At 29.4% G+C, this 11,588-nt stretch overlaps 1 protein-coding gene across 1 annotated transcript; it reads left to right on the forward strand.

Moving 5' to 3' along the window:
* Positions 1-1,898: 1,898 nt before the first annotated feature.
* Positions 1,899-2,291, forward strand: LOC107929061 (transcriptional regulator SUPERMAN). Its single transcript, XM_016860398.2, has one exon. It carries the CDS (start codon positions 1,899-1,901, stop codon positions 2,289-2,291), a length of 393 nt encoding a protein of 130 aa, XP_016715887.2.
* The last annotated feature ends 9,297 nt before the right edge of the window (positions 2,292-11,588 follow it).

The following is an 11,588-nucleotide window of genomic DNA, read 5'->3' on the forward strand; positions in this document are numbered from 1 at the left end:
TGATGTTGAAAGGCATAAGAAAGAACAATCTGTATTACTACCAAGGTAGTACAGTGGTCGGGACAACAGCAGCAGCAATTACGAGTACCAAGAAGGACGCTGAGGCAACACAGCTGTGGCATATGCGTTTGGGCCATGCTGGTGAAAAATCCTTGCAAACTCTAGCCAAGCAAGGATTATTGAAAGGTACAAAGACTTGCAAACTTGAATTTTGCGAGCATTGTGTTCTGGGAAAACAACGAAGGGTGAAATTTGGCACTGGGATTCACAATACTAAAGGTATTCTGGATTATGTGCATTCTGATGTATGGGGACCGTCCAAGACTCCATCACTTGGAGGAAGACGTTATTTTGTCACCTTTATTGATGATTTTTCCAGACGAGTTTGGGTGTTTCCTATGAAGAACAAAGATGAGGTGCTTGAAGTTTTCCTTAAGTGGAAAACTAAAGTTGAAAATCAGACAGGAAGGAAGATTAAGGTTCTCCGATCAGACAACGGTGGAGAATATAAAAGCGATCCTTTCCTGAAGATATGCCAAGATTGTGGCATAGTAAGGCACTTCACCGTAGGTGGAACACCGCAACACAATGGGGTGGCAGAGCGTATGAATCGAACGCTTGTGGAGAAAGTTCGATGTATGTTATCTAATGCTAGATTAGATAGAAAGTTTTGGACTGAGGCTGTGACGTACGCTCAACATCTCATCAATCATTTGCCATCATCTGCTATAAATGGCAAGACTCCTTTGGAGAAATGGTATGGAAAACCTGCTACTGATTATGACACCTTGCGCATTTTTGGTTCTATTGCATATTATCATGTGAAAGAATCAAAGTTAGATCCAAGAGCAAAGAAGGCTCTATTCATGGGCTTCAATGCTGGTGTTAAGGGATATCGTTTGTGGTGTCTAGAGGCAAAGAAGACGATAATCAGTAGGGATGTTACCTTTCATGAATCTGCCATGTTGAATAAGGTAAATCCAGAAGGAGTGAGTAGTACTTCGCAGCAGGTGGAGTGTACTCCGCAGCAGGTGGAGTTTGAGCAGAGTGTGGTAATTCCAGCAGAAGGTACCACTAGTGATTCTTCATTGGCAGATGCAGAGTCAGATGAGGAAGAGGTTTCTACCCAAGAACCTCAACAGCAATCAGAGCCAATTGCAGTCAGAAGGCAGAGACGAGAAATTCAGAAACCAGCTCGTTTCACTGACATGGTAGCTTATGCACTTCCAGTTGTTGATAATATTCCATCCACTTACACCAAAGCCATTCAGAGTTTAGAGAATAATAGATGGTTAGGTGCAATGGAAGAGGAAATGCAATCTCTAGAGAAAAACAAGACGTGGAAGCTGGCACAACTACCAAAAGGGAAGAAGGCGATTGGTTGCAAATTTGAAGACACTATTGAAGTTAGTGTTATGAGAAGATGTTCGAAGATGTGGAATATCGCCAAGGTGGAGATTTGTTGAATATTGGCAATATCCCACATTAGGAAAAGATAGAAAGGGAGGGGGTTTGGTTTGTTATATATAGAACCCCTCCCCCTTTGGTTGTATCATCCCAAAATCTTCTCCTTTGTAATATTTCTAGAAGAAATATTAATTTGGTAGTGTCCGAGGACGTAAGCTAAATTGGCCGAACCTCGTTAAATCTCTGGTATTTTATTTCTTATTTGTTTGCTTTTATTTAATAGCTTTATGTTGGTTATATTTATTTAGTTATTATTGCTATAAATATCTAAGTGAGTTCTGTCTAGTTGTTGGGTTTTAAGCGGGACCATTTGTGACCCCTCCAATTTAACTGGGAATTTTCTTAGTATAATTGTTGGCATAATAATTATCTAAATATTTCTGATAATATTGTTATTAATATTATCGTCGCTTCCGCAACAGGGTGGTCACATGAATGTTCATAGGAGAGAGAGAGCTAGGTTATTAAGACAGTCATCTACTCCACCAGGAGACTACAAGGATCAGCCATCTTTTCTTAACCTTAACCCTAACCCTAACCCTAATTTCCGTTCTTCTTCTTCTTTGATTGCCCCTTCATTTTGTTCTACATTACCTCATCATCTTTCTTCTTCATCTTCTGGTTTCTCTAATGAAATGAAGAAATGGCGAAGGAAGGGTGCAAAATCAGTTTTTCAAGTCAAGGAATTCAAGGATTATGAATGTAATAATAATAATTTGTTGAAGATGAAGAAGAAGATTAATGAGAGTGTAAGGTTGGAGTTAGAGGTTGGTGTGGTTAGTGATTCCAAGGAAGATTTGGATTTGGAACTTCGATTGGGATAATGGGTTTGCTATTAATTATCATATGTAAGAATGACGAATTTAGTTAAATGTTTAATTATATTGAATGAAGTATATGCTTTTGATTCCATATATTTAGCTCTTTGTTTATTTTTTTTATTGAGTTGATTTCATGTTTAATCTGATTTTAATTCAATTGTAAAGTCTAATATTTTTATAAAATAAAAAATATTTTGAGGGAATTTTTATCTTTTTACCTACAATTTATGTGAAAAATACATCACGTGCTAAGATTTAAACTCAAAACCTCAAAATCTTCACTTACATTAGTTGGTCATAATCTACTTTATATTTATATCTATATTTATCTATACTATATTTAAGTGTATACGAGTCAATCAGATACTAAGAATGTGTTTGATAAACTATTGAAAATTTTTCTTTTTATTAAAAATAAAAAATTTTAATATTTAATTTTTAAATGTGTTTGATAACCAAATTAATTTTTTACTTAATATAAAATTTTCAAAAAAAAAAAGTTGAATATTTGATAAATAAATAGTTACTTATCATGTGGAAAATATTAAATTTATCTTATTTTTCAAAATCTTATTTTTAAATTAACTTATTTCCTCATTTTATTAAAAATAAAATATTTAAATTATATATAAATAAAATAAATAATGTCTTATTAATAAGACTACAATTATGAAATAATAATAATTACTATTGTCAAATAAAATATTTATATCCGCTGTTTAATTTTTACTTATATATCAAACAATTTTATAGTATAAATTCAATGCTTATAAAATTCATAGCTAAAAATTCAATTTGTCAAATACACTCAAACTTAGATAAAAATAATTAGAAGAAATTTATTTAAAAATAAAAAATATTATGATGGTGCTTTTTTATTTTATATTTTATAGAAAATTTGCAAAAACCAAAATAAATCTACAATAATAAGATTTGAACTTAAAACAGAAAAGATTTTATGTTTATCATTTTAACCAAAGTCTCATTTATTTTTATATAAATTCTTTATAAAATATATGTTTACAAAAAAAAAATTCATCTACATCATCATGGGTATGCAAAAATCTAGTACTATATTTAAGTGCAACTCAATTCGCAAACTAATCAAACACCAATTCATTTGGAAAATGATTAAATATTCTCTTCTTTCTTACAAAGCAACAAATATTACAATGATAACGTTTTGATCTTTTTGTTTTTTTATATAAAATCTATAAAAATCTAAAATAAATTAAAAAATACCCTCACAAATGATGAGACTTAAACCTGAGACACTAGATCCTTAAAACCTTAATTTTATCATTTCGATCAAAATTGAATTTGTTTTTAACATCATTTTTGTGCTCAATTCTACAATTCACATTAATTGTAGGTCCCATAACTTATAAAAAAAATTTGTAATTGATGAATTTTTTTTTTATAAAATACATATCAAACCGTTTTGTTTCTTCATCAAAATTTTCACATTGATATGCTTAAAAGAGGTGTTTGTATCATTAGAAAAGGAAAGCCTTTTAGCCACGAAAATATTTCGAAGGAATTATTAAATTAAAAATAAAACGTATTTTCCTTTCTTTTCTATATATAAAAGAAAATGTTGAGAAATATTTCCATAGACATTTTATTTATTTTGGGCCAGAAGAGAACTAAAGGGGGCCGAGATATTAGGTTGTTAGAGAAAATGGACCATAAAATTTCACTTCCTACAACATTAACAAATGTTGGTCCAATGTGACCCAACCAGTTCTGTCCCTTTTTATTATTATTTACTACGAAAAAAGTTGTCAACATCTTTTAGAACCCTGGCTGTTAGGTTGATGGCAACAAAGATAGCTTCCTGGGTGGGCTGCCCACTTAATTAGCTGCCTACCCTCAACATAGCCATACCTTAACAATGCAATAACTACATGTCTATTTCCCTACGAAATTTAAGCATCTGATTTCAAACTTCAAACCTCTCATCTAAGTTTTAGGGTTAGTAATTTATTTTTAAGAAAAATATAGTTTTGGTTAGGTTCATGTAAAATTAATTGAATTTGAAATTTTAAAATATTTGAATCATTTTGGTTAGAGTTTTTATAGTCCGATTCGTTTTGCTTTTGTATCATTTTAGATTTTGTTTTGGGTTCATTTGAATTTAAGGTTTGAGTTTTTTAGGCCAAGCCAAAATTAGTTCGGATCATTTAGTTTTCTTATCACTATTTTATCCCTACCCTTTTTATATTTTATCAAGGGATGAATATAAATTTATTGAAAAATAAATGAAACATTCCCACTACATTAAAACCAAAAATGCATTGCTACTCCCAAATTCGAAAATTTTCTCTGACAAATATTGGATCAAACATGTCCTGTTGGCATTGAAGATGGCCAAGCAAATTCTATCTCTCAAAAAAGAAATGTTTAAAACTCTCATATTTTTTGGACCATAACTTAAGATTTTGTTTGCTAATCAAATTAAGGCATCTAAATGTCTTAGCTTTACAACCAAAAAAGTAAAACAAAGTTATTAGCAGACAAGAATGCCTCCCCCCTACAACTGACTTTATATAAATCACATCCCTGAAAAGAGACTTTAATTCAAAGGTCTTGGCCTTAAAATTCCATGGACAATATGTCCTTGCCTTCACACTCTTAATTTCAAGTTATTGTAAGAAACAGTCATTTTGTTCATTGTATTTGCCAGAATTGCATCATTTTTTTGTACTGTGCATTAAAATAATTTTGCAATAAAAGTAACAGAGACAAGGACAAGGACCAAAATTTCCTCTCAAATCATGTTGTTTGTGGTTAAACTTATGGCTATCAATGCTTTAAGATTACATCAAATTAACAGGGTTGAAATGAATGCGTAATTCTAAGGTATTCACGCGAACTAACCTCAATTAGATTATCTGAAAATATAAAGTATCGAAATAATATGTTAGTGATTTGATATTAAAGTTTGGAGTCCTTATTATTGAGAAGACTTTATTTGAATATAGGGGCGTAATAGCATGCGGTGGCCTTGCCCCCTCCCAAATGGTAAAATTATCTTGTAGCTCCTTCAAATTTTAAAATTTTACTAGTATAATGATAAATTTGCACTTTGACTCTCCAAGTTTATGATGCATCTTTGGACCCTCTTAAAATAATTTTTTGACTATCGCCACCCGACTCATACAAAATTAATTTCAAATCGTAAAACAGATGATAACATCAATTGTTATACCTAAAAAAACAAAAATTTTGATAGTTTAGAATAAAGAGTAATAAGTCCACGCATTTAAATTCAAATCTCCAATCGATGGCATCTCTTAAGAATGATTATAAGAACCGATCAAAGTAAAATTCGAGTTCCGGCTTAAAGATTTTCAAAAGCAAAAAATATACATTCAAAAAGAAAAAATGATGCAACTGGGCATGTATAGGTATGGTAAGGGGGTGTGGGAGGGCAAGGATTTGACCCCTTTTGTCTGAGACACATGGGGTGTGTAATATATAAGGCATGTGGGCTATGTTTGGGCAAAGTTCTATTGTGCAGGGAACCCTCCACCATTAACTTTTGCTCAATAAGAACATGTACCATTCACATCATCACATGGAAGGTAATAGCATTATGTATATATAATTCCAATTTAATTAGTTTTTAACTATAATCTTTCATTAAAAGCGTGTTAAGCTAGACGTATTTTTATTCACGTGACACTCACTTCCTACAAAATTGATCTATAATTTTAAAAAAATAATCTGAAATCGAAATTTTCCCTTAATTTTACCCTATTTAATTTAAAAAATTGAAATAATAACAACAAAAATTTGAAAGCGGGTAGTTTTATTCCAGCCTTTTTCTTTTAGAGACCAAATTTCGTGTAACGAATTAAAGTCAACAATTCCCCATAAAGTGAGTGCCATATCTATTTTAAGAAAAAAATTTGTAATTTGTGTATTTATATAATTTTCGATATTTTAATATATATATTTATATATTCATATTTAATATTTAAACTTTTTTTCTTTTTTGTTTCGAAAATTTTCGAATAAGAACAGCATACGATTTAAAGTAAAAAATAAATATGAACAAAGCTTATATATTATTTACCCAATATAAGTTTGAACTTAGACACTAAAAAATTGAAAAATTAGTGTGACTCTAAATAATACCAATTGTTTTTTTAATATTAAAATATGTTATTAGTCTCTATATTTTAATTTTTAAAAGTTAAAAATTAAATCTGCATATTTTTTATTTAAAAATCTCAATTCAATAATTATAATTATTAAACTTTGTGAATTACTTTTAAAAGAAAAGAGAGTAAATTTTCATAAGATATTGATTGAATGATTCAAATAATAAAATAAAAAATTATCAATATTCTATTTTTAAAACCAATTTCTTCGAAGTTAATGATAATTATGGGAAACGGGGAGATGCTTTGAACAAAAATGTGATTTGATTGCCAAATATCAAAAAGTGATTTAACATTTCCACAGAAAAGAGGGACAGCATATTTAGCAATTTAATTTCTCTTTGAGGATTTTTATGTTCATGAACCTTCCATCATTAACTTTTTTTAATTTTCATTTTTGGTGTCTTCCGATAAATCATTAAAATTTCTCATTTTATTGAAAATAAAAATTTGATTTTTTAATTATATTTATAATTAAATTAACTTTTTATTTGATATATTTTTAAAAAATATTTAATAAGATAAATAAATAGATAGTTACTTTTTTAAATATTTTTTTCTATTTCATTAAAATATTCAAATATTCAAATTATTATCTTTAAATTTTATCTAAAACTATTCAAATTAAATAAATAATATCATATTGATAAGATTAATTTTTACTAATATATCAAACAGCTTTATAGTATAAATTTAATTCTTAATTTTTCATTTTATCATACACATCTTTTATCAAAATCTAATTTAACGCTAATTTTACAAGATAGATAACATTGAATTTTCCATTTACCGCCGAAAGTAATAGTTAACAAAATTAGTTTATTGTTAGTTTAAGAGTGTAAAAAGCCCTTAAAGTTTTTATTAAAAAAAATAATTCAGACTGTATTTTTTTTCACTCACTTGGGTACTTGTTTTTAAAAAAAACAATTAAACCTCTACTCTTTTTTTTTTTACACTTTGAGTACTTAAATTTTTAAAATGCATCAAAAATATTATCAAACTTTTTAGAAAAGCAATTAAACTTCTACTTATTTATCATGTTACGAATTTATTTTTAAATATTTTAAATAATATATCATAAAAAGAAGCCACCGAGGAAGCATATATATAGAACTTGATTGGATATTTGGATTAAGACAATGTTTTGAAAATAATAATAAAACCAATTTTGATTTTAAGATTAAATTATTATAGCAAAAGGGAATTGAACAAATGGGTGGTAGAAAAAGTGACGAGTAGAAAATAAAAAACGAGGCTGCTATAAGCCTAATGGGGGGAAGGAAGGAATTAAATGACAAACCCATGATTTGAAAGACCAAGTCAAATGAGGAATTTTCAATTTTTAGATTATATTATCTCACTTATGATTATTTTATTAATTTATATTTAATCTTTTATTTAAATAATTAAAATAGATAATCATATTATAATTATATATTTTTATTATTCATTAATTCAATTGATATTTGATTACTTAGTGACACCAAATTCAATCAAAATATTTATACAAGTATAAATTTTATGATGTTAAAATATGTTATTTTTCTATGTACTTTGTCAAGTGGAAGATTTAAGGTGGATTTAAATGGGCGATTGGGTGCGGTGCGGTACATTTAGCTTACTTTTTATCTCACGCTACAGTGTCACTATAGCATCTAATCTTACCGCCATTACTATTTTTACACTAATCATAGGTAAACGTATCGCCCATCCAAACTCACCCTTATTCACTATACTTTAAATATTTCTCTCTCTCTCTTTTTCAAATTATTAACATAATTGGTATTTTCTTTTTAAAAGTTTCAACTTAACATATTTGACATGATGATAAATACTATTTATTTTAATTATGTGACTTGATTTTTTCAAATAAAATGTAAGTAAACTTATTTTTTAAAATATAAGGATTAAATCTCAAAATTTATTAAACTAAAAATCTAAAATCAAATTTTGTTCACATCATTTTACGTTACTTTTTTTTGAAAAGATGATTTTACTTTTCTTAAATCATCTTAGAATAAATAGTGAATTTCTTCCCCTTTAAAAAACAAAAATGCCCAACTCAAATATAAAAGCGAAAGCATAATCCATGTAAAATAATTTCACTTATGGATTAATTGCACCAAAGTCCTCAAACCATGGTCCAAATTTTAACTGGTCGCTAAATTTTAAAACGCTTTAATTGAATTTTCTGAGTAACAGTTTTGTATCAATCAAATCTTTTGGTGAGCCCAACCATTAGCTCGGTCGTGCATATTTAAAACACATCGATTAGATTATAAACATGCATGTACATGTTGCATAAGTTGTTTGGATCTAACAAGTTAGAAAGGAAAAAAAATAGTTCTCCTAAATTCTAAAGACATTGTTTATTATTTTTATTGCAATAAATCTCGTTGTTCAAACAATAGGTAACATGTGTTTACCATTTGGTCCTAAATTCTAAACACTTGCTGGTTGTTTGGTTGGGGGGAATAGGAATGCATTCCCCTTATTCTGTGGGCCCACCACCAAACGGGTGTTTGGTTGCTCGTAATGCTATTACGTCCCGAATCTATTCCGTCCCTAATACGCCCACATCCCGTAATAGGCATTCCCCCCATTTAGCGCCGATTAGGGATTCCTTACCCGTTTTTTATTTTCGTTTCCTTTTTCTGCCCTCATTGATTTTTGCTTCTTCTTCCATCGATATTGCAAAGGTAATTTCTGCTTCTTCTTCCATCGATTTCTGCTTCTTCTTCCATCGTTTTCTTATTTGGTGGCCCGTACGGGTCGTCTTCAGCAAAGGTACAAGGCTGGTTTTCGCCTTGTCGCTAGGTATGTTTTTTGTTATGATTATTTGCTTAATCTTTGTAATGCAGATGTGGAAGATATGTTTGCATGTGGCTTTTGAGAATTTTGATTGATCAATTTTTGGTTCTTTTTATCTTTTTTGAATGGTGTTGTTTCTATTATTGGAATGTTTATTAGAGCATCGGGTTTGAGTTATTTATTTATTTTGATCGATCAATTAGAATGTTCCTTTTTAAAAGAATCTGGAGAATGGGTTTGTTTTATTTTTTGTGTTTTTGAATTCTAATGGTGCACTTTAATTTTTGAATGGTTTGTATCGTCTTTGGGATTGTGTTGGCAAATGAGTGTATTTTGTTTTTGCTGTGTATCTTGTATATGTGCGTTGGTATATGCAGTTTTTTAATGGGTTATTTGAAGGTTGGAGTGGATGTTTATTAAGGACATTGTTTACATGAATATCAAATGGCTTTTAATTTTTGGTATATTATCTATCTGTTTGTTTAGATATGAGTAGTTTTACAGTTCAAATGATTCACTACATTCTTATATGAGGGCTTGTTCATTTTTCTTTTCTTTTGGTGTGTGTTGAGATAGTTCATTTAAGGTTCGAATTGTTGTTTATTACATTTTTTAGATGAAGATTGAAAATGGGTACTTCCTGTTTTTGTTTTTAGGATTGGTTCATTTTGAGGTTTCTATGGATTTTTTTTTTACAGTTTTTAGATGAATATGAAAAATGGGTCTTTTCTGTTTATGGTTCATTTAAGGTTTCAATGATTTTTTTTTCATTTTTGGCATGAACATAGAAAATGGATATATTACTTTGGTGTGTATAAATTGATTATGTTTTGTTTTTAATGGCATAAAAGTGCATATTTTAATTCTGAAATGTTTTGTTACATTTTTTACATGAAAATTGCAAGTGGGTGTTATTGTTATTGTTTTACTTTAGTTCAAAAGTTTGGGATTAGTTGGTGGATTTTGTTTTTGTTTGTTTGTTTCTATGAAAAATGTCAATAGTGTCTGCTTAATGGATAACGATTATTGCTTTGGAAGGAGGGTACATGTTCTCAATGATGATGCGAACGATATTTGTTGAATTTTCTTCTCTACATTGCCTTATGAGCTTTTGGAACTAAAATTAATAATATGGTATGATGGTGATAGATTTTGTTTCCTCGGCAGGCAAACAAAGAAAAACTAGGAAAGATAGTGAACGATCTTAGAAATCTCCTAACATATCCTTTATTACTGGTTGATCAAGCAGTTTAATCTATATAGTTATGATTGACAGTTGAAGTTATGCTGACTTTATTGGTGGAACTAAATAAAAAATTTTGTTTTGGGGATAGGACATCCTTCAATTTGTTATTTGGACTTGGATGTGAGCTTCAGATATAAATGCATATTAATGAGGAAGATGTTATTGAATGGGGCTCCTCTCTATTTTTGGCCTGTTTTTTTACCGTCTGACGGTAAACTATGCCCGTATTTTTATACATACCATGTTGGGAGAATGTTAGGTATTCAATCTGTTCTCTTATTTTTCCCTTGTTGCTTGCTATTTTGGATTGAGATTGGATTGTTTCATTCTGAATGCAATTGTATAAATATAATTTTAGTTTTAATTCAATATATAGATGAATTTATGCAAATTGCTGTAGACTATTTTCAAAATTTGTTCACCTCACAAGGATAGTCTATTTCTACATAAGGTTTTGGTTAATAGACTAGGCATGCCATCTGTGATTGTATTATCGAGGCCTAAAGTGCTTTTATATCATGACAACTAATTTGATAAAGAAATGAATTTCAAGTTGCAAAGATAATTTTAATTTCTATTTTTGCTTTGTAAAGATTCTAAATTTGTATTGTTCATTTTTTATAGTGTGTTATTGCAACTTGAATTCTTTGGCTTGTTTGATTGCTTCCTCCACCCACAGTTGAACGTTTTCTATTCACACAATCATTGTAAGTTCTTTGGCAATTAAATTATTTAATTTTATTTTACTGTTATTGAAATTATGATTGGAGAAATGTGACCCTTTTATTATGATCTCAAGCAATATAACACTTTAATATCTTGCAGTAATGGCTCATCTGTCTTTAATTGCACAAAGTGTGAGGCATAAAATAATTGGTATTACGTTGACAATATGGTTGCAAATCTGTAGAACTGCGAGTTGGTTCTTACTTACATTGGGTGCCAGCCATAGCCTACATACTTATAGACTAATGATTAGGTCCTATATTTTAGATTTTTATGCAAAACGGGATTATGTGAAAAGGCTTATATATGTTAGTGATGAGACCTGTATTGAACAAGTTAGGATGAATA

Source organism: Gossypium hirsutum, chromosome D09 (assembly GCF_007990345.1).
Source record: "Gossypium hirsutum isolate 1008001.06 chromosome D09, Gossypium_hirsutum_v2.1, whole genome shotgun sequence".
NCBI lineage: Eukaryota > Viridiplantae > Streptophyta > Magnoliopsida > Malvales > Malvaceae > Gossypium > Gossypium hirsutum.